The 25,128-nt window shown below is 39.1% G+C and overlaps 1 protein-coding gene across 2 annotated transcripts in view; it reads right to left on the reverse strand.

Annotated features, from left to right (window-relative positions):
* Window positions 1-25,128, reverse strand: part of LOC135195010 (beta-alanyl-bioamine nonribosomal peptide synthetase ebony-like) — a 224,106-nt gene that overhangs the window by 166,093 nt on the left and 32,885 nt on the right. For both annotated transcript variants that reach the window (XM_064221284.1, XM_064221283.1), the window contains exons 2-3: window positions 9,818-12,016; window positions 6,888-7,185 (exon numbers count right to left, since the gene is read on the reverse strand). In XM_064221284.1, the coding sequence (XP_064077354.1) occupies window positions 6,888-7,185; window positions 9,818-12,009 (2,490 nt within the window). In that variant the 5' untranslated portion in view covers window positions 12,010-12,016. The remainder of the gene's footprint in view (window positions 1-6,887; window positions 7,186-9,817; window positions 12,017-25,128) is intronic.

Here is a 25,128-nt window from a genome sequence, read left to right on the forward strand (position 1 = left end):
TGAATTATGAAATTATAAAAATTTAGGGTATAAAGCCTAAGTACTGAAGCCCTTCATGAAACACCTGAGATAGTGTAAAGAGGGAGTTGGAGCGGTTGGACAGGAAGATGGGAGGAAGTACGAACAGAGGTCAAGTAAAAGGATCAACGGTTTGAGCAGCTGGATTTGTTTGTATGGTTTTTGTTTGTTTGTGTTTGTATGGCGTTTTTACGTTGCATGGAACCAGTGGTTATTCAGCAACGGGACCAACGGCTTTACGTGACTTCCGAACCACGTCGAAAGTGAACTTCTATCACCAGAAATACACATCTCTAATCCCCCAGTGGAATGTCCGAAAATCGAACTCGCGGCCACCGAGATGGCAGGCCAAGACCATACCGATCACACCACTGAGGCGTTGACCTCAGTGGGTGCCTTGAGTAGGTTCATTCAAAAGTCAACAGACGCCCAAGCGCCTGGAAGAGTCAGTGAATTCGAATTAATATAATACATGTCTACCTGTTGGAGCTTGTAGTCAAGAGTGATTTTTCAGTCATAAAGACTTAGAGTTTACTTTAATTTTAAATTCCTGGGATTTTTCTTCTCAGAAACCTTATAAGGTTTCTACTAAATCTTCTTAATAGTCCTCATTTTTCGACGAGTTCAAACTTCCGCAGGTTTTCATTAGAAGTCAAGGTCTCTGCTAGAACTTCGGACTGTCGAGAGTGAGTTCAGTTTATTGTTGGTATCAGGGGCACCAATACAAACTTCCGGATTTTACAGAAACACAAGGCTTCTTCTGGAAGAGTTTGGGCTTTCGATAAAGATCAAGGTTTTCCTAGACGAAAGTTCGAGCCTTTTAAAACGGCTAGACCCAAAATATTGTTGGAAATGTGAACGTTGGCATAAGGTAGTCAAAAAAAGTTCGAGCCTCTTAGAACGGCTAAACCAAAATATTGTTGGAAATTTTAACGTTAGCACGAGGTAGTAAAAAAAAAAAAAAAACGTTTACGTAGAAACTAGGATTTAATTAAATCACTTTGGTACCCGGTCGCCATCTTGAATTCTGCTTAGGTTTTAAGGTGTGTATGATTTTCACTTAAAAGTAACCTATGCAGTTACCTAATATTCACTTTCTGTTACTGTAATAAAGACAATGGTCAAGTCATTATTGCTTTCCTTATTTGCAAATGATAAAAAACGCCTACATATTAATTAGGGTTTTGAAATCGAAAAACAAACTAGGATTATTTGCATAATTCTGGCGTTAATTTGCATTGGGAAACCACTGATATGTTTTTCTGTGGGAAGCGTTGTTAGACTTATGACAAAAGCCGACTGATAATAGTAAGATCATCCGGCCTCCTCCCCCACCCCCCGACCCCCCCACTCTCTCTCCCTCTCTCTCTCTCTCTCTCTCTCTTTTTTTGATGAATTACACGACTTCTGAAAAACACGTTTTCACATGGCATTTCAGGGAAGTCCTCAAAGGGCCATTTTAGAAAAATGACTTCAAACGCTAAAAAAAATCCGAATTAAATTCTCCTAAACGAGATCTCCCAACTCGCTCTCTACCTTTCAATCCCTTTGAGTTATCCCTGTCACCGGTCGGATGAGGCTCATCCATTGGATAATGAATCCCCTTTCCACTTTCGGATGAGGGCAGAATACGAATCATTGAATCACCAACCTTTTTTTTCATTATCGGGAATAGGCAAGAGCTCCTCCTCGCTTTCATTTCGGGGAACGTGTGGTGTGTGAGAGAGAGAGAGAGAGAGAGAGAGAGAGAGAGAGAGAGAGAGAGAGAGAGAGAGAGAGAGAGGTACGCGGAACCAAACTGGGGTTAAAGATTTTATAATTCTTTTTTAAATTTTGACATATTTGCTAATATTCTTGTGTTATACACACACACACACACACACACACACACACACACACACACACACACACATATATATATATATATATATATATATATATATATATATTATATATTATATATATTATATATATCAAGATATAGTCAAGTCTCGTTCCTAGACCATACAAAAGACCTTCCGCGAGTTAACCATAATACTACTATTCGGCCTTTTTTACTTCTAATAAAACGTTTATAGTTCCTTTAAACTTACTGGAAAATAAAATACGGAACACCTTAATTATTCCTAAGCTTAAAAGTCAACATTTCAACAATCTTTGGGTACACGAAGGGTTAACCATTCTATTTATACTATCAGTTAAGTACAACAGTCTAAAAGGTCAAAGTAAAGCAGTGTTCAAATAAAATGGATGCAGATTCATGAATTAGCGAAACTGAATCTATTTGCATATCAGTCAATGGACGCTTCAATTTGACTCTGTCGTGATTCCAATACATGGCGTATATTTTAGATTCTATGAGGGCCTCTCTCTCTCTCTCTCTCTCTCTCTCTCTCTCTCTCTCTCTCTCTCTCTCTCTCTCTCTCTATCTCTAGCTATCGCTCCTCCTTCTTCTTCTCTCAGGAGACAGACCAAGTTATTCACACGATTAGGAAGTGCCCTCGACAGTTGCTGCTAAACATGTTTATATATCTGGGCGTCTTGGACCTTGTATAGTGACATCGGTTTAACTTATATAAAATTCTCCATCTTTCCTGCTTCCCTTTATTCCCTCTGGCTACTAAAACATCATTCTGGTTTGTGAGTCTTCTAGCCACAGCGTTAAAATTCACTTTCTTTTTTCCCTCCTTCCCTCTGGCTATTAAAAAATCTTCTATCTTTTCGAGTCTTCTAGCCGCATATTTAAACAAATCTCTATTTTTCCTTCCTTCCCTCTTGCTACTAAATACTCTTTTATCTTTGTGAATCTTCTAGTAACAGATTTAAAAAAATCTCATTTTTTCTTCCTTCCCTCTGGCTATTAAAAATCTTGCATCTTTGTGAGTCTTCTAACCAGAGATTTCAAAAATCTCTATCTTTTTCCTTCCGTCCCTCTGGCTAATAAACACTTAAAAATTCACGAGTCCTTTAACCATAGCATAATAACATCTCTATCTTTCCTTCTTTCCCTGTGGCTACTAGAAAAATCTTTAATCTCTGCGAGTCTTCTACTACAACATAAAAAATCTATCCTTCCTGTTTTCCCTCTGGCTACAAAAATAAAACCTTTTTGGTTTCGCGAGCCATCTCAACACAGCATAAAAAAATCTCAAAGTTCCTTCTTTCTCTCTGGCTACTAAGGAATCATTTCACTTCGCGAGTTACTTAATCACAGCGTAAAATATCTCTATAGTTCCTTCTTTCTTTTTGGCTACTAAAAATCTGTTCTTTCCTTTAGGCTGCTAAACATCTGTTTTTTCCTCTTGGCTGCTAAAAATCTGTTCTTTCCTTTTGGCTGCTAAACATCTGTTTTTCTCCTTGGCTGCTAAAAATCTGTTCTTTCCTCTTGGCTACTAAAAATCTGTTTTATCCTCTTGGCGAGTCTCGCTCTAACCACAGCGGCTAATGGGGCACGTGCGATCCCGCTCGGGCCAACTTTATGAGATTTACCTCTTGATTTCCCGAGGGAAAATTAATGCCCAACGACACGAATGTCCTGAGAAGCGGAAAACCATTCTGATGTATTTCGTAACTAGGGAGACGGAACACTGTGTTTTCCTTTAGTAGTGGAGTATCTCATCTCCGTTTAAAATACTTTTAATTATATTTTCAGAAAGACTAAAATAAAGTAGAGGAATTCTCCTCCTTAGCATCCTCATAAACGATTTTCTCACTCATTACCTTATTCTGATCTCGTTCTTATTATTAAAAGGCAGGATGTTTTTTTTATCTTTTTTTTGCCGGATTCAGAAGCTGTCCTATCTTTTTTTTTTTTCTTTTTGTCAAGTTTAAAGATTGAGTTTCTGTTTTTGTAGGGTTTGGACTCTGTCCTTTTTTCTCGGGTTCAGAGACTGTCTTCTTATTTATTTATTATTTTTATTTATTTGTCAAGGGCAGCGATTATCCTTCTATTTTTGTCGGGTTCTGACTCTTCCCTGTTTATGTCGAGTTTTCAGAGACAGTTTTTTGTCGGTTTCAAAGACCTATCTCTGTTTTTGCTGGGTTAGGAAACAACCCTGTTCTGTCGAGTTCAGAGACTGTATTTTCGTTGCTGTAGAGTTCAGTGTTTTTGTCAGAGTTCAGGAGTTATTCTTTCCATTTCTTGATTTTGCATCGTATCAACATATTTTTTTTATGTTAAGTCTTCCAATACTATTTTCTCTTTTCTGTTGTAAAGCTGCCTGAGCAAAGCAATTCAGCCACGAGGTCAGTTGATTGCCTTATGTTCAAATATAAGGTTCCAGATAATCGGAAATGGAGGCATCAGAACTTTCAGTCGCTATTGATCGCCAATAAAAGGACGAAAGTGAAAAAAAAAGCTTTTGTAAGCTTGTATGAAGTATGAAGCCGGAAAACTGGCTGTCTGAGCCACAAAGGGAAAATCTGGTCAGGCTCTGTGGTAAGTTTATGTCCTATCATTTGCAATCTTTACTTTCCTGTTGTTCCTTATCTTGTTTTCCCTGAATCTAAAAACCTTTCTTCTTTTAAAAGGCAGTTTGCCTCACCCTCCTCCTTTCTTTTTCCGTTTTCTATTTTTCCAACGCACCTGGAGAGTAGGCTATCTTTTGCACTGGCCTCTGCACTGAAAACTAAAATACAAAATTGTGAGAATACTGTGGTCATCAAACTACGATGTATACATTACGTTTAGCCAGTTCTTGTTGACCACTTGCTTACACGAAAAGGTCGATCAGTGACATCAATTTCAAAGCACCTAACCCCCTCTCCAACAGAAGACACTGTGGCAGAAATTTCCCTTTTTTCCAGACGATTGGACTGGAAATGTCCTCAATTTGCTTCGAACAGACAACAACACATCACTGGAATTGAGAACTATGGGGGCCATTCTCGTAAGTGAAGACTTTTTATTTTCTGGTTTATTGGATCAGGATGGAATGTGGGAAGGGTGGGGGTGGGGGGGGGGGGTGGGGGTGGGGTGCGTTGCTGAAAAATGCGGAACTGAACGGAGCGTTAAAATGGAAAGGCGACTCAGTAGTCCTATTTCGATCCAAAAGAATTTGGAAGTTTACAAAATCAATTCGAATGCTTCAAAAATCTTTCCTACTCATATGAAAACAACTGCTAAAATAACCACTAAGCCTCCAAGAACGCTTTACTATAGACCAAGGGTGGGGGAACCTACGCCCCCCCAACCCCCCCACACACACACAAGAATTCATGCGCCCGTCAAATGTTAGTCAATTTGAAAGAGAAAGGTAATTTTGCCTTTCAAATGTTTCATGCGAAGTCCCTACTTTAAAATACTAGTTAATAAAAATTTGTTTTCCAAAGGAGTTACTTTGTATTTTAAATAAACGCTTTCATGTGGATCTTCTACAGTGCTTTTAAAATATTAATTAAAAACATTAACTGCATTTTTTCTTTAAAAGCCTTTCATTTTGCTATTTCCAATATTGATTATTTCGCTTAATATACTATGTGGCCGTATAAAATTGTGAATTTTTGAATGTGGCCCTTGCACTGAAAAGTTTCCCCGACGCTGACAATGACAGAGTAGAGATAGTAAATTCAGTGGGAACTCTACATGAATCGTCTACATTAACCGTCTCGAATTTAACATCTACCTCGGAGCGCTGCAAACGTCTCCCAGATGATAATTACAAACCCCTCTAAGAGATTGACATAATTTCTCCTAATTTCTCCGTTATAATCCGCCTAAAGTCATTGGCCGAGAAGTCAGTAGTGGCGTCCTGATTTATTTGTTTGTTTGTACGGTGTTCTTACGTTGCATGGAACCAGTGGTTATTCAGCAACGGGACCAACGGCTTTACGTGACTTCCGAACCACGTTGAGAGTGAACTTCTATCACCAGAAATACACATCTCTCACTCCTCAATGGAATGCCCGAGAATCGAACTCGCGGCCACCGAGGTGGCAGGCCAACACCATACCGATCACGCCACTGAGGCGCTGCGTCCTGATTTAGTGACGTGTTATAGTCACAAAATGCTACTGTGATTCTCATCATACATTACAGATACGTCCTGTTATCACCGGAATTTGTAGCATACATCAAAAACAAAGCCATCGTCAGACTTAAACATGGAATTCCAATGTATATGTTACAGTAGAGAAATAGTTTTTTATAGATGTTTTATGTCATAATGTATGCAATTTTGAGAAGAAATTCCACTTATGTTACAGTAGAGAGATTTGTATAGAGGTTATATGCAATAATGTATGCAATTTCACGCTGTCGTAGATGAAATTTTGCTCAACAAAAAAAAGAAAAAAAAAACCGAAAAATATATAATTCAATTATAACTCTTGTCAATGAGAGAAGAGTTGTTTAAGAATATAAAATTAAATTTTTAATTACCAACGCACACACCTGCAATCATGATGTGACGAAATATTGCTTTCTGTGGAGTTTATGAGGACGATAAGGAACGTATATATATATATATATATATATATATATATATATATATATATATATATATATATATATATATATATATATATATATATATATATATATATATATCTATATATATATATATATATATATATATATATCATATATATTTAATTCTAATGTTCGGCCCTAACATAGAAACAGTTTTAGACTAAAAGACTTTGTTCCATCAAGTAAGGACTACATCACTTCAAGAGAGCATCTTATCTGTATTTTCTTTATGTTTTGTTTTGTTCACAGAGTTTAGGATAAAGGGCCAAAGCTAAGCTGGGACTTATGAGGTCATTCAGCGCTGAAATGGAATTTGAGAATAATGATCTTATCTGTATTTTCTTTGTTTTCTTCAGCGTAAAAAAAAAAAAAAATCGAACATCAAAGACTTACTCCTTACCCTCAGAATCAGGATGTTATCCTTGGAGCTCCTGTGCGACATCCTCTTCCTGTAAATCTTCAGGAGCGACTGACGATCGACCTTGCCACTAGGCAGGTGCGGCAGCGTATCCAAAACCACCACCCTAGGAACCATTACCTCCGGCAGGTAACTCCTCAGACATCGTAAGAGGTCCTCTGTGATGGGCGTGTCTCTCTCCTCGAACTCTGGCTTCAGCACAACAAAGGCCACGAGGACGTGGTCTTCGTCCTCCGTGTCTTGCTCTGTAGCTGCCAAAACGTAGTGGGCATCAGTGTACCTGAAGGAAGTGAAGAACATAATTGCTTAGTATTGATCAGAATCAATACACATGATACGCTCGCAAGCTTACGCACATACACACCTAAAATGAATTCTTCTTACAGAACTACAAGTCCAGTTCGATAGATTATGTGTTCGTACACAGTAAATGGAAGAGCAGTTTGACGGAATAAAGGAAAGATGATGAGGGGATGGAGACATATTTGATCATTATTCGGTTGACGTTCAAGTCAAGGATATTATTATTATTATTATTATTATTATTATTATTATTATTATTATTATTATTATTATTATTATTATTATTATTATTACTAGTTAATGTCTTTATGAATGAAATTATGTAAGAAGCCACAGAAAAGAAAATAGTAGGTGCAAAGTTATGGGGATGACTTTGCCGTGAATGGAATTTCGAATGGTTGAAATCTGCAGATGATACAGTACTGATTGTGGATAGTGAAGAGGAACTGCAGAAACCAAGACGAAGGAGGAGCAATGACTGCTCCAATGGGTTTTATAAGGAAGGAAGTGCTTGATTTGTACAGGTATCTGAAGGCCAAGGATAAGTAGAATGACAGAGAAGGAGATCTACAGAACAGGTAAAGCAAGGAGGGTAGAGGGATGCATAAAGGGGTTGTCGTCCAAGTACTTTTGTGAAATTATGTGTAATGTTGATCTTAAACGAGGGGGAATAAATGGCTGAGGGTATAGGAATCAATGCTTTGTCTAGTCCTACGTCCTTTTGGAAGATGTCTTAGAAAACTAAAGGCGATACGGGTCAAGATTTTCACTAATTTTTATTCTATTTCATTTTTTTTGCTAGAGGTGCTTTTGCATAACTGTATAAATCAAGTGTTCAAGGGATTAAAAGCACATAATTGGTGCACATAAACTTGAGTTTTTAGATAAATAGCCTACGAAATATGTAGCTCTGTATAATTGAGTTTAAAATAAACGCAACGCACGCATACACCTGAGAGAGAGAGAGAGAGAGAGAGAGAGAGAGAGAGAGAGAGAGAGAGAGAGAGTTTCAAAAGTGAGGAGCCTAAACAGAAAAACGAAACTGTCTGTCGCACGATCTCTTCTTTAAATTGAGGTCAAGAGGTTAGATTGCACACGGAGGAGGAGGAGGAGGAGGAGTACTTGAAGAACTCCAACAAGATAAGAATTCTTGCACCAGTTTTAACTCTCTCTCTCTCTCTCTCTCTCTCTCTCTCTCTCTCTCTCTCCTCCTCCTCCTCCTCCTCCTCTTTCAGTTATCTTTATTAAGATATAAGGCTTAACAAATAAATAGTCTGGAGAGGGAAAGGTTCGTGAATAATTTAAATATTTTTAACTGAATTATGCTCTCTCTCCTCTCTTCTTCTATGGGGACCTCTACGTTAGGAATAAAGAGAGGAGCAACATCTTTCTCATGGGCTTCATCATCGTTATGCAATAAATAGGAAATTCTAGACCAGGCTTGAGGTGAAAGAAAAATTGTTAAAATTTTTTAGATATCTCATTTAGATACAATTAATTTTTCAGCAACAGTTTTTCCCATCCCGGGAAAAATCTGAAAGTTTTTACTTTTCTTTTAACAATAATGAAGAACCACTCTGCGAGCATAATTCAGTTTAACTTATTTAAGTTTTCTACGAACTTTTCCCTCTCCAGAGTATTTATGTGTTAGCTTTATATCTTAATAAAGATAACTGAAAGAGGAGAAGGAGGAGAGAGAGAGAGAGAGAGAGAGAGAGAGAGAGAGAGAGAGAGAGAGAGAGAGAGACTTCGTAGCATCTATTATTCTACTCCAAATGAAAACAACATGATCAGCAAGCAAACATACTAAGTAATCACGTAAATCAAAAGACTGTATCCGATTAAAATGAAAAAAGCAATAAAACACCAATAAACGGGAAATAATGAAAAACAAGACACGAAGAGGAAAAATAGGAAGGAAGCAGGTACCCTGATAAGAACTAAACAAGAAACCAGGACGGAGGGGAAAAGGAGGGTCGTTGTCGCAAAAGTTTAAAAGGTGCAAATTTATTTATGTCCAAACTCTGCTGCACCTCGAGACGTTTTTTTTTTTTTTTTTTTTATCTCACAAACATTTTCAAGTCTGACAGAGTTCTAAGAGTATTTCGGTGTCTTTTTCTCGAGTTTTAATAGTATGTGTGGGTCTTTTTTCTCTAGTTTAAATAGTATTTGAGGGTCTTTGTGTCCCTACTAGTGTCCCTCATAACTTAAAACTGTGAGAACATTTGCATGTTGCGCATGTGCGCTCCTAATTGGCAGTTGGTAAGCCAATCACAGGGCTAGAAACTCTCAAGTCTCTCGAGACAGTTCACATAGGCAGAGATACTTTAAAAAGATGTAGCACTCAGGAGCGGTGTAACATACTTCCTGCCTATGTGAACACTCTCGAGAGACCGAGAGTTTCCAGCCCTGTGATTGGCTTATCCATAGCCAATCACTATAGTATTGTGCATAGTGGTTCACCAAGGCATTAAAAAGACTTTTCGAATGTGACACACCAGAGAGAGAGAGAGAGAGAGAGAGAGAGAGAGAGAGAGAGAGAGAGAGAGTGTGTGTGTGTGGTACCAGCGCGCCACCAAAGTAGATGACATAAACATGTGGTATCTTACCCACTTCTGTGAACAGCGTCGTCCACCTCCGCTAGCTGCACCCTCACGCCCCTGACCTTGACCTGACTGTCCTTACGCCCCTCGAATATCACGTGTTTTCCGACCACCTTCCCCCAGTCGCCAGTCCTGTAGGCCACGACGTTTTCCAGGAATCTGGAAGACTCGACGTCGCAAATTTCAGTACACTCTCCGGCCATTTCTGTCTTCGTTAAGCTGGAACCCTCGTTTTCTGGAAGGGAGTCTTCTTTGGTCAAGCTTAAGCTTGTCCTCAATGACAGTTCTCTGAGAGAGCAAACTTCATTGCACGTCTGACCGGACTTCAAGGGACTCGTCTGCGCATTATTTGGTAGAGTTTTATTTGGACTTTGTCTGGTCTTGGAAGGACTAAACGCACTTTTAAAAAGACTAGTGATCTGGTTCTCTGACGTCTTTGCTGGACTTTTCTTTGGGGAACTCACTTCGGAGGTGTTATGGTTTGAATCCGATTCACACACATCATTTCTTGTTGGCACTCTCGCTTCGTTCACAGTCTGGACACTTTCACTCTCTTTCACTCTTGAATGTTCACAGCCATCGCACAACCTTGCGTCCGTTCGGTCATTTCTATAGATTTTTCGCAAGAATTCATGAAGGTTATTTCGCGCTTTCTCATCACTAAACTCGATGGACGAAACGGGGATAAAGATGCTTGTGTCAGGCGCGTACTGCTTGCCGTGATGGTAGCCAGCGCAAACGTTATGCCCGATGATGGCGATTTCCCCGGCCTCGTCCGCTTTGGCACAAGAGTAAGACTGGCCGTTCTTTTTCACTACAACGAGTGCGGTGTTGAACACTGGTTTCCCAATCGGGACCTTCACTCCCGCTTTCCATGTAGTCTCCTCTATCTTAAGGTAAGTGACGTCTCCCGTCACTTCTGTGGAACCATAGAAATTTACAAAGTTACTACCGGGAAACATGGCGAAAAAATCATTCAAAAGCCACCCAGGAATTGGCTCTCCACTTGATACCCAGAGGTTCAGATACATCTGCAGGAGCCTTATCGAATCTTTGGTTGTGTTTAGGTACAAAATTAAAAGTTTCAACAACGATGGGACTAACACAAGCCTGGTAACACCATATTTACCGACGTAATTAATGATGATTTCTGGGTTTATGTGGAGTTCCTTCACTATGGCCACGGGCACACCAGCTAACAGCGGAGTGAAGAGTTCGGTGAGAGAGTCGACAAATGTCAAAGACTTTGACATGAGACACACTTCGTCCGACTTAAAAGGGAACTCGTTCCACTGCCAATAAAGGCGGTGCATCAAGTTCTTCATCGTCAGCAACACACCTTTCGGATTACCTGTGCTACCCGAGGTATACATAAGACAAGCTAATTTTCCCGGCCCTTCTAACTCATAATGCAATGCCGGACTCCTTTCCATCCATTTTTCTCTTGTTTCAGCGGACGAATTCTCCCACGTTCGGATGTCGACGATCCTATCACTCACACAATATTTAAGAACTTCGGAGGTGCCACTACTGTCATTAGTGGTTGTCCCACTCTTATCACTGGAAGGGTGAATAGATGTGTCTGATTCCAAAGACCTGACCTTCATGTTTGTGTGCTCGTCAGTAATTATGCACGCTGGCTCTGCATCTCGAAGGACGAACAGAGTTCTTACTCCAGGCACAGCTGGATCAAGAGGTACAAACGCCCAGCCCAGCTTCCAGATGGCCAAGATGAGGGCCACAAGGTTGGGACTCCTGTGCATGCAAAGAGCAATGCAGAACACTTTTCCTACTTTAGCAGCTTCGAAGGACTGATCAGCACTGCTAGCTTTCGATTCACAATCTGTGGTGTCTTTGCCATTCTGCACAGACTTTCCACGGTCTGTTGTATTCCCACCAGCAGCATTAACATCAACTTCGTCGTCATTCATGCCGTAGCCCTCATTTTCCTTCAGGTATGCTTCGTAATTTGCTAATTTTTGAGATTCTTTCTTCAGTGTTGTATCGACTACTTCTAGAATCCACGCCTCCAAGGAGTCCACTAGATTTCGGAGTTCACTGTAGGTCATTTGCAGGTTGTCGCTCAAGAGGGCTACACTTTCCTTCGTTTTTTCGTCTGTGGCAAGGTTCTTGAATACCTCATACCCCAGCGTCAAGTCATCCGGAAGCGGGTTTGGTACCCCCAGTAGGACGGCCATTGCAAACCTGCAAATAAAAAAAAAGCTGTCAACTTTCCTAGGAAACTTCTAAAATGCCATTCTACCACTGTATACTACAACATTTCTCGGTTGGAATGTTATAGGAAGTTAGCCCCCAGGCAATTTGTTTCTAACTCTTCACTGGGCTGAGCTAAATTTGACAAAAAAGACAAAAATTTTGTTCCTCACATTTACATCTCGTAAAATTTTCAGTAAACATAACAAGAAAATAACAGAGAAATCTGTAAAGGTAAACTTTTATCCAAAAGGCATAACGTCCATTAATGGAAACAGATGCTTACTCGTTATCTGTCAGAATGATCACCTCTGCCCAACCAAACTTAACTAAAAAAGTTTGCAATGAAGACGATGATTCGGTAATCTACTTTAAATGTTTTATGTTGAAACAATATCATGGACGAAGATGAATGGTTTTATCCTGTACACAGATACTCAGGCTCGTACAAACAATTAGTCATCACAATAACGCATGAGCTGAAAACTAACACACACACAGGTTAAATAATTTTGTTAAACGTCAAAGGGAGGAGGAATTTATGTCAGTTGAATGATACTAGCAATCTACGGGCACAACAAGCCCCGTTTCACGGGCAGAACCAGCTCCATTTCAGAGAATCCCTTCTCACCCCAACCCCCTTCGGAGGTGGGAGGAAGAGGTAGGATGAAACCCCATTATAAATAATCTTAGAGGTCCCAACTATAACCCTGCCAAGTTTCATGCCCATCGGACCAGCCGTTTGGCCGTGATTGAATGACAGACGGACGGACAAACATAACGCCCATTATAGTAAGATTGGAAAAGTCAAGAGCTGAAATTGCCGAGATAATGGTGGTCGACTTCAATCTTGGTGCGGCAACAGAATAGGCCAGGAAGGACTTCATTAGGATAAAGACTCCGTCGTCTTGTAAAAGATGTTGCAGTGATAAGAGTCGAGAAGAGGCAAGGGTCCTTGGTGGGGGGGAGGGGGAGAGTGATCGATCTTCACAAGCAGTAGCAAAATACAAAGACAGGAACTGCTGAAAAAAAATCTGTGCTAATATCCATGGAAAAAAATAGATTAGTGAAGGAAGCTAAATGAAAGAAGAGGTCTTGAGCGAGTGAAAATTACTGTGAATCCGGGCTATCTTTTTTCTTGCCGAGGAAGAGGTCAGTTAAATACAAGGAATGGAATAGACTATATAATTTAGGCCAAAGGCCAAGCACTGGACCTGTGAGGTCATTCAGCGATGAAAGGCAAAACGAGAGTAGAAAGGTTTGAAAGGTGTAACTAAAGGAAAACCTCAAAGCAGTGGCACTATGAAACAATTGTTAGAAGAGGATGGAAAGTAAGAAGGAAGAAAGAGAACATGAACGGAGGTACAGTAAAAGGAATGAAAGTGGGTGCATTTACGGGCCGAAGGCATGCTGCAAAGATCCTTAAGTAATACCAACAGTGCGCCGCATAAGGTGCGCTGACGGTACTAACAACGCTACCCCTTCTACGGGGTAAATACAAGGTTCATTTTAAGCGTCGAAAATAGCGTATCAAGTTTAATGTTTCATAACTACGCAGTGATCTGCGATCATGGATTATTCAATGAGGTGACTGGAGGAGCCAAGGTTAAAGGTGTATGGCAAGGAATAGATGAGGAGATGTTAGATATGAGGCTTAAGTTAAAGGCGTCTTTGTGTTCGGAGGATTTAAACGGAGAGCAAAATAGCATCGTTTTAAAATGGTCACGGATATTGATTAGAGTATGTGGAAGGTGAGAATAGAATTATAAGCTTTTTGCCATAACTGCAAAAACAAAGATCGCTATCTAAGGCTATAAACTCCTAATTAAGAATTATAAACGGTAGATGGAGTCGAGTTGTTGTGAGGGCATTAAAAAAAAAGCCAAAGGAAAGCTGGATAAATCGAGGGTCTGCATCACTTAAGGTCGATCCTAAGTGCTTAAAATTCTGTTTTAAGTTTAAGTATCTTCTACCTTGTACAAAAGACTACCTCCTCCCAGCTTGGTGAACAACATAACTTCACTTCTACCAACATTTGCCATCATACCAACCCCCATTCAAGAAATTCCTAACACACTCACACACTTACCCTTCTTTGCAATACTTCTTCAGTCACTGCCGTAATCACCAATCATCTGCATAAAACAATTAACACAGATTTTCATTCCTAATCGCTTCACTAAATACATTCAGAGTACAAACAGAAACGTCTATGTGTTGAACCTTGGTGGATACTAACTCTAATTTCAAACACTAGCAAACATATGCATACAGAAATTATGTATGAAAATTCGTAAAGTAACTAAGTCTACGGGCATAGCCAGCCTCGTTTCACGGGCAGTACATCCCTTCTCACCCCAACCCCTCTAGGGAGTTGGGGGGAGGTAGGATGAAACCCCATTATAAACCATATTATGGATCCCCACTGTAACCCTGCCAAGTTTCATGCCCCTCGGTCCAGCCGTTTGGCCGTGATTGAATGACAGACGGAAAGCCAGACATTACGCCCATTATAGTAAGATTTCTGTTTTGCTACAGGCTGGTGTTACTGCTGTCCATCCATGTTCTTTTATACATCATTTTAACCAACCTAACATAATTTTTCTATTTCTTAAACAGCATAATACTATCTCCCTTGGTATCCTATCGGATGCCTTTCCTAGGTCAGTAAATGCGCAGTAACTCTCTTATCGTAGAGACAGTATCATCTGTGCCTTTCTCTCTGTGGAAACCGTTCTACTGTCTTTACAATTGCTCGTTATCTCTCATTAAGTAGTCTTTCTAAAACCTTCGATAAATGTTATGTTACCTTCATGCCTCTATAATTAACACATGCCATAACATCCGCTCTCTGTTTAAAACATATTTACCATATATACTTTTTTTCTTAGTTATTCGGCGTTAATTCCTCCTTCCAGAGTGTTGTTAACAATTTACATATCCAGTTTCCTCTTCCCTCCACTTCTATATAAAGTATCTTCAACATTTAAATTTGAACAAATAATGAACTTGGTGTTTTGCCATTCTTCATTTTACTTATAACCTTCTTTACCTATATACACCGCGTCTCCATCACCTGCCTTTGTTTATGTTTATGAGATGCTTATAATAATGACACCATCTTCGTTTTATGTCATCATCCATAGAACAAGATATTTCCTTCTCTATCTTTGATGACACTTGACTGACCCAGATCCTGTCTTTGCTTTTCCCTCGAGTTTGATATTGTGTAAATACGCCCTTTCACCTCCCTTGGCACCTAACCTGCTATTCAACTCCTCTTTAGCTCTTTCAATAACCAAGGTATCTCTCTCTCTCTCTCTCTCTCTCTCTCTCTCTCTCTCTCTCTCTATAAATTATTTATATATAGGTGTACATAATTCTTATTCCTGTTATAGGCGATGGCTTCCGAGGGCGTCACCCTTTTTGCTACTTTGGAAGCAGTACATGACAGGCGACTAACGTACAGATAAATAATGCATCGCTTGGGTAAACAGGGAGGCAAAAGTTATCGCAGAACCTGTCTGTATTGCTCCACCTCGCTTGGGATTCGACTCCCAGTTGTCTCACTAGTAGTGAAAACGTCCAAATTACTACTGTGTCACTAGTAGAGAAAACGTCCAGACTATTACTGTCTTACTAGTAGAGAAAACTTCCACATTATTACTGTCTTACTAGTAGAGAAAACGTCCAAATTATTACTGTCTCACTAGCAGAGAAAACGTCCACATTATTACTGTCTTACTATTAGAGAAAACGTCCAAATTATTACTGTCTCACTAGTAGAGAAAACGTCCACATTATTACTGTCTCACTAGTAGAGAAAACGTCCACATTATTACTGTCCTACTAGTAGAGAAAACGTCCAAATTATTGCTCTCACTAGAAGTGAAAACGTCCAACTTATTACTGTCTCACTAGAAGAGAAAACGTTCAAATTAATACACTATTACCAATTTTTTTTTTACAAATCACACAATTGCGCACACGCAATCAAACACACACACACATGTACACACACATAAATAATATATACTCTTATATACGATGAAATCAATAAAAACGCGTGAAGATAATGTACTGCAAATACCAGAATTCATTTACTTCATCCTAATTCTGATATTTTTAGTTTTATATATATATATATATATATATATATATATATATATATATATATATATATATGAACAAAGTTACAATTACAAAGACGAAGGAAAACTGAAACATAGGAGATGCTCGGTACTTTCGTCTTATTACCAAGATACATATATTTATACAGTTAATTACTAATTTCCCAGTTCACATCCTTCAATGAAAAGATACAATGGAAATCCCGTCATAAGCAATATCATCTTTATCAATTTGTCCATTGTTTTTACCGAATCCGCAAGGAATTTAATTTATCTAAAGCTCGTAAGAAATCAAATTCATTTGAAATCGTTTTTGCAATTTCCAGGTCTAATGTAAATTAAAAATAAGCTCTAACCAATTCCAATTAACAGTGAACGAAAGCAGTATGACTAAAAACAGTTTTAATTTGAAATCACGAGCCTCATCTAAATCAATTAACAGTATATAATATCGAAGTCTTTCATTTCATCCAATCATTTAACATATTCCAAAGCTGTCTATAAGATGGAAAGTGTGGTTTACAACAATATTTGTTACCCAAGTTCGAAATATCTTGCAGCCATCTGACCTGCTTCCAATATTTCTCAACTCAAGTCAACCCAACGCTGGAATTTCTTTTTCCTTCAGCTCATCGCGTTTTGGTCAAACTGTCAATTCTTTTACAAAACAGGAACAAATCTCGTTACCTCTGAATGGCACTCACTCAGGGTCTCTCTCTCTCTCTTGCAGAAGAAGTTAAATATATTTTAGTTTTACCAGACCACTGAGATAACTGACAGCTCTCCTACAGCTGGCCCGAAGGATTAGATATTTTTACGTGGCTAGGAACCAATTGGTCACTTAGCAACGGGACCTGCAGCTTCTTGTGGAATCCGAACCACATTATATCGAGAAATGAATTTCTATCACCAGAAATAAATTCCCCTGATTCTGCGTTGGCCGAGCCGAGGATTGAACTTCGGACCACCAGATTTGTAGCCGAGCGCGAAAACCAGTCGTCCAGCGAGGAAAACTTCTCTCTCTGCAAACCACTCAGTGAAGCTACAGCGCCTTGTTTAAAACTTCAAGCACTGTGTATACCTGTACATCAACATACTTTCAAGTTTGTTTACCATTTTGGTATCCACATAAAAAAAAAAAAAAAAAAAAAAAAAAAAAAACTCACATCCGGCGACTGACGAGGCACAAGTGGGGATTCCGAAGAAACCCTCCCGCTATTTTCGGACCTTACAAAAACGGTCTTCAAAACGGAGGGTTTAAAAATAGTATGCTGATGATGCTGCAGATTGGTTACAGAGGGGATGTTGGATTAGATAAGACCTTTGTGATAGGGGGACAGGACGTCGGGATCAATACGTGGCGGTGGTTATTGTGGTAGGAGGTTACATTATATATATACACACATATATATGTTATGTGTGTGTATATATATGTATATATATATATATATATGTATATATATATACATATAAACATATATTGTACGTATATACACACTACATATGTATCTATATATTGATATGTACACACACACACACACACACACACACATTAATATATATATATATTATATATATAGATATATATATATATATATATAATATATAATTTCATATACATACTCACATACATACAGAGAGAGAGAGAGAGAGAGAGAGAGAGAGAGAGAGAGAGAGAGAGAGAGAGAAGGCCCTCCTGAAACGTCTTGGTAAATGCCAAAGTTGGGATTTTCTCATTGTTTTGCGAATTCATGAGAGCGTCTCATTTCCCTGCGACATAAATCCTGTCCTGATGTAACGTTACTGTTTTATGACAGGAGGAACCAGTCAGTTAATGACTTCTTAAAAACTTTATGTCTTACGCTTACATCAGTTTTCTTTAGCAATTCGTAAGTTAAGTATATCTTAGTTTTACCAGACCACTGAGCTGATTTGATTAACAGCTCTCCTAGGGCTGGCCCGAAGGATTAGATATTTTTACGTGGCTAGAAACCAATTGGTTACCTAGCAACGGGACCTACAGCTTATTGTGGGATCCGAACCACATTATATCGAGAAATGAATTTCTATCACCAGAAATAAATTCCTCTGGTTCCGCGTTGGCCGAGCCGAGAATCGACCTTCGGACCACCGGATTGGTAGCCGAGCGCGAAATCCGCTCGTCCAACGAGGAACTGCTTTAGCAACTCGTAAACGATTCATACATACGAGTACTTTCAACAAGGGGTGAAAATAAACATTTGAGGAAATTTACTTAATACATATATATCCAGACAGAAATAACACCTGAACTTCGAAATACACAAGTGATCATTGACGTATCGCTTTTCTGTAAGAAAACATTCATAACCGTAACGAGCTTAAAAGAGAAGAAAGACCGCCATATAAACGAGCTCTCAGAGGTTTGTTTGTGTGTTTGTATGGTGTTTCTACGTTGCATGGAACCAGTGGTTATTCAGCAACGGGACCAACGGCTTTACGTGGCTTCCGAACCACGTCGAGAGTGAACTTCTGTCTCAGAAATGCACATCTTTGACTCCTCAATGGAATGCCCGAGAATCGAACTCGCGACCACAGAGGTGGTACTCCAAGACCAAACCGACCACGAGCACACAGTGGTGGAAAGTCTACGGCCGAATAACGTGGCCCACATCAATTCAAATCGCTTATATGTATTAAAGTATGAGAAATCATTCCTTTGGCAAAAATATCACAAATATAGGCAGAGACCATACAATTTTTAGGAGTTAGACAAAACTACATCTACTAAAAGTTACTAAGACTTTTAATAGAATATTCAACCAGATCATCACATTTAATTTTGGTATCCTGAGATATAAACTATGCTTGTGTAATAATATTTCCTACCAGTGCAATGAAACAGATTACACGAGTTATGTTGCTTTAGATCTGAGATTTAAAAGGTGATTTACGAATACATAATACGCGCAGTGGGTTACCTTTAATCTACGTAGTACACTTGAGTTTATCTACTATTCACTCACATTATATTTAAATATAGCTACCGTATTTGTACTCTACTTCATTCCAACTCCACTCTCTGCTGGAAAGCAAAATCTTGCACAACATGCATAGATTTTGGGTGTGACCTTCTAATGAGAATGAATTACCTTAACGTTTTTAATGACATTGTAAAAAAAACAAAAGAAAAATAATGAGCAACTTTCCCTCAAACTCGGTCTCGAGCCCAAGTCTCCTCCAGGATAATCAATTACCTGGAGAACTTTATCATCAAACTATTTCCATTACCTCTTTGGCTTCAATCTTTCCCCCCACCACTCCACTGTCATTTTTTCTTCTCACTCAGGCCACAGGCTAAAATGGAAAATAAAGTTGCTTTTTTGTCGCTGGTATTCGCATTAAAGATTCTGAAATTGGATACTGAGTAACCAATTACCTTTCCAAAAGTCAATATCGCGAAAACTCTACAGAGACCATTAAGGTCTTAAAAAAAAATCTAAAATACTGAAAAGCACAAAATTTAAAATGATGCGAGAAAACATTAAGTATTGCTCTTTCAAGGGCTTTAAGGTTAAAGTTTCCTAACAATAAAATAAGCGAAATATTTATAAGAAAAGTAACTTTTTAAAAAACAAAGAGTATCTTTTATACTAGAGATGTATAAGTTGCCTGATTTCATATTCTCTCGGTGGTTGTAGGTCACTGAAAGGTTAAAAAAATAAGGAACAGTTGAGAATAGCTATTATTTATTACATATTACTGTCTTCTATTAATTATTACTGTGGACGTGTCTTATCAGGAGCGTCGTAAGATACTGGCCTAGACACCAAATGCACGGTTGATGTGAATCTACTATAGCAGCTGTACCTGTCCTTCGGACGTGTTATCGAACGCACATTCACTTCTAAATGGCCTGGACGTACATCTTTTCCCAGCCAATGCTACTGCGTTTCTATTAAATAGACTTTGTAAGTCTATTTTATAATTCCCGAAGAGAATCATTCCTATCTAATAGCGCAGTTCCTCTTCATTAAGCCATTTCAGAGAGCAATAATGCGAATATTATTTTATCATTACTATTTCAGAAGGTGAAACCTGGAACAAGCACACCAAAGGGGCCATCGACTAGAAATTCAAGCTTCAAAAGAATGTTGGTTGCAACCTCCCACCGCAGACCCCACGCTGCAGCAGTAACCAATCATGATATAGAGCCAGTGATTTTTCATCGCCATGGGAGAGACGCGTGAACCCGCCACATGTGAGTGGGCATCTCACAACAATAACCACTGTACCAGCGGACCAGCAGTATTCACAAATTTTTCAACCCAACCACGGCAAAAGAATACAAGGTAAAATATCAACGCAGGAATGGAATGGAATATATAATTTAGGCAGAAGGCCAAGCACTGGGACCTATGAGGTCATTCAGCGCTGAAAGGGGAAAATTTGAGTAGGAAGGTTTGAAAGGTGTAACAGGAGGAAAACCTCTCAGTTGCACTATGAAATAATTGTTAGAAGAAGGTGGAAAGTAAGAGGGAAGAAAGAGAACATGAACAGAGGTACAATAAAAGGAACGAAAGTGGTTGCAGCTAGGGGCCGAAGGGACGCTGCAAAGATCCTTAAGTAATACCTACAGTGCACCGCATGAGGTGCACTGACGGAACCCCCCCTCCCCCCTTATGGGAAATATCGACGTATGGAATTCTTTCGCGAGAATGACTCCAATTAAGTCCCACCGACACTAAAATGAATGGTAGCATCACAGACACACTAAATGCAATTTAATCTTTCGAAATCAGAGCACTGGGGATGAGCGCTATCGTGAAACTGTTCACTGTAGTTCACTTTCAAAATACCTGTCACAGCCGAGGGTCATAGAGACACAATTCGTTTGGCAGCTGTCACTGCCCAAAGCGATTTCAAAATCGGTATTCTAAGTTCCAAGCATTTCTTGTCGACAAGTTCTATCTCCTATATTCTATAAAATTTAAAGATCGTGTGCGGTTTGCATCAAAGCCGCCAAATACCACTTTGTGTACCTGAGAGTTGGTCGGGGAATGCCTGTCTCTATTGCCAAGCCATTCAGTCTCTCAGTACTTACGTGTGCCCTTATTCCTAAACATCTTTCTTTTAAGTGGGGGGTTGATTTTTCAATTTTTTTTCTCTTTAATATCTCCCTTCGTCAAGTATCGCAAACAATAAGAAAGAAACAAATGAATTCTTTCCGTAACTCCATATTTCGATCCGTCAATAGTTTTATAAAAGACACGTCCACAGTAATTAAGAAAAGGGGAATATGTAACAGATAATAGCTACTACTTAACTGTTTATTTTTTCAACCTTTCAGTGACGTCAAAAACCGAGAGAATATAAAATCAGGACTTATAAATCTCACTCATACAAACTGCTGTTTTTTTCTTTTTTTTAAGAAGTTACTTTTCGTATAGATACTTGAGAAAATATCATACCCGCAGGCTTCTAGAATAGAATAGAATATATAATTTACACCAAACACCAAGCGCTGGGGCCTATGAGGCCATTCAGCGCTGAAACGGAAATTGACAGTAAAAAGGTCTGAAAGGTGTAACAGGAGAGGGTGGAAAGCAAAGATGGAAGTGACTACGGACGGAGGTACAATAAAAACAATGAAAGGGGTTGAAGCTATAAGTGCCGAAGGGACGCTGCCAAGAACCCTAAGTAATGCCTACAGTGCATCGCATGAGGCACACTGGCCCCTACGGGGCAAAATCTCCTAGAACTTGGGGTATTAGCTACGGAGTGTATGGATCAAATGATCCTTAATAACGGGCCAAAGATTTGGCAACTATTATTACCATATAATGACGTTGAGGATAATTAGGATTATTAACCAATCACGTACTTCCGCTTCCACTATTATCATTACGATGCTATCTTTGCCTCTGCTTTATTAATACAGGGTGTCCATAAAGTCCCAGCACAATTCTGGGCAATAAATACTTGTAATGGTACTGGGACTTTATAGACACCTTGTAGTAATAACAACATTATTGCTGTCATAGCGTTGGTAATGAGCACATTCACCACACCGGGATTTTTTCATACTCTAGGTTACCTTATTGAATAATGAAGTAGTTTAACGTTTTAAGATTAATTTACAAGAAGAGGAAAAGTTTCGCGCTGGACCTTCATCAGTGAACGCAAAGGAGAATATTAGTCTCGGATGCTTGAGAACCTCAATCCATCACATCTCCACAAGCAGAAACACATTTCCATCTTCCCAGAGACGCGGCTCCACTGCTCAGCTTCCTTACATCGTCCAGAGCCCATTTCAGTTTTCTGTAAAAGAAAACCATTGTGCCGGCTTTGTCTGACCGTCCGCCCTCAGATCTTTAAAAACTACCGAGCCTACAGGGCTGCAAATTGATACGTTGATCATCCACCCTCCAATCATCAAACATACGAAATTGCAGCCCTCTAGCCTCAAAATTTTTTGTTTTAATTAAGGTTAAAGTTAGCCATAATCGTACTTCTGGCGGTGCTGTAAGTACCAAAAACATAAGCCAATCCAATCATCAAGCATAACAAATTGCAGCACTCTAGCCTCAGTTGTTTTTTATTTCATTTAAGGTTAAAATTAGATATAATCGTAATTCTGGAAGCGCGATAGGTACCAGCACCATAGGCCACCACCCGGCCGTGGTTGAGCTTCATGGGCCGCGGTTGAGAGTTTCATAGAGCATTATACGCTGTATAGAGACCTCAATTACGTGGGAGAAACTTCAGTGTAGTTTTTACTTGTTTTTTATGTGATTATTCTCCTAGAATATTGCAGACACCAGCTTCATAAGGTCATAGTGTGTGACCCACATGACCTTATGAATACAAAGTTTCAAACCTTTATAACGATGCCTATTTCATAAATAGTTCTGGGTAATGATTAAATACATAAACGATTTCATAAAAAGATAAGGTGATTAGCAATGAGGAAATTTTTTTTTCAGAATGATAATGAAACATCAAAAGGCCTAATTCAATATTTGAACGGTATTTACAAAATCCCTGTGATACTTTTTAAATTCATATTTGCCATTGTAAAGTGAATACTATATATATAACGCTGTCTAATAGCGGCACCTTCAAGTATCTTTTTGTTCATTTACAAACGAGTAATATTTATATGTTCAGTAACACACACACACACACTGAATTAGAACCATATTCTCCTACACCCTCCAGGTAGGTAGACAGACAGAAGATCAGGCAATTCAATTCTAAAACTATGTTAAGACATCAAGATGAATTCTTCAGTTATTCTCTTTTTTAATATTTTTTTAATGCACGAAGAAAACAAATGGGTGATAAAAATATCCATTAACATCTAAAAGAGAAAACCCGCTAAATAAAACCATCTTTTGACGTCGACGGAGACGAACATTTCTATAACTTTCACCTGTTAAGGTTACACTGCATCAGCTTCAGAACTGCCAAGATTACACCCTCTCAGATGATGAACTAATTGTCCCAAATTCTGCCGAAGAGCCTCTGAGTATCGTCGAGTAAAGTTTCGCGTGAAAGTTACCCTAATTATTCTCAATGCATAACCAAGAGCCATAGAGGCATAATAAAGTTACAAAGTTGCCGAATTAATTCATTAAGCGGAAATTGAGCTGAAAGTCAATATTCTGGAACCTCTAACACAAGTCTGTCTGAGAGAGAGAGAGAGAGAGAGAGAGAGAGAGAGAGAATTTAGAGGAGAGGGGAGAGAGAGAGAGAGCTCAGAGAGAGAGGAAGAAAAATTCAAACAGAGCATTCTGAGTGGTGAAATGATGAAGACAACATTATTGTTCTTGCAAAGGTCAGTAACTTAAGACAATTTTTCTCCAGCAAGATGTAGTTCTGAAACATGAATGTCCCTTATGGCATCAGTTTTTAGTGTGAAGGTCAAGGTCACAATATCATTCATCTTGGTTGCTATAAGAAGCTTCTTCACTACAAAAAAGCTACGATTAAGGTCTAAGTTGTGTATATAAAGATGGAATTTGGGACCACAATCTCATACTGTGCTATTCTCCACATAATGGAAAAAGTTATGCTGCACCAGACAAAACACAAGACCATCTCCCTTCAAGCACTGATGGTCAACTATGACTGAAACCTACTCAATCTTGTACTTGTGATGATAAGGTAAGCGTAATAAATCCAATGCCGGAGAAGTAAGGAAAAGGTATTGTCGCCGACTAAAGTCCTTATGGGACTGGAAACTGGGTTTCTTACAGCGCTTCACTTTACTGGCTCTACAACTAGAGATTCAAGTAAGTCTAAAGCTCACGTGCTCAGTTTTTTTGTTTGTATGCTTTTATTACGTTGCATGGAACCAGTGGTTATTCAGCAACGGGACCAACGGCTTTACGTGACTTCCGAACCACGTCGAGAGTGAACTTCTATCGCCAGAAATACACATATCTAATCCCTCAGTGGATGCCCGAGAATCGAACTCTCGGCCACCGAGGTGGCAGGCCAAGACCATACCGATCACGCCACTGAGGCACTCTCACGTGGTCAGAGAGGAAGAGTTTGCCAATACAAGTTCTTATGAATGTAACTCTGGACTAACAAGATTAATAAAATACAGAGTGATGGCTTGTCGCTCCTTGCGAATCTTTATTCCTTTTGGAACACGATTTTCAGCAATGCTGAACTACATTATTATTCAAAATGCGCTAACATGAAGTATGAAAAAAAAAATACTGATGTGATTAAGGTAGCCTACTCACTCACTACTGCTATGACATTAATAATGGTATCGATACCACAACAGACGTGAAGACAGCATCATAATGATTGCAATGGAAGCAGAACTCAAATATTTAATAATTTATCTTAATGGGAAAGCCAAACTCCCAAATTATTCCTGATGCCCAAACTGACATCAGCGAACTCTGCCAAGCAAGACACGATTCCAATGTACATCACAACAAAAGATGTTTCAACAAAGACTGCTGCAAAACG

The sequence above is a fragment of the Macrobrachium nipponense genome, chromosome 15 (assembly GCF_015104395.2).
Source record: "Macrobrachium nipponense isolate FS-2020 chromosome 15, ASM1510439v2, whole genome shotgun sequence".
NCBI lineage: Eukaryota > Metazoa > Arthropoda > Malacostraca > Decapoda > Palaemonidae > Macrobrachium > Macrobrachium nipponense.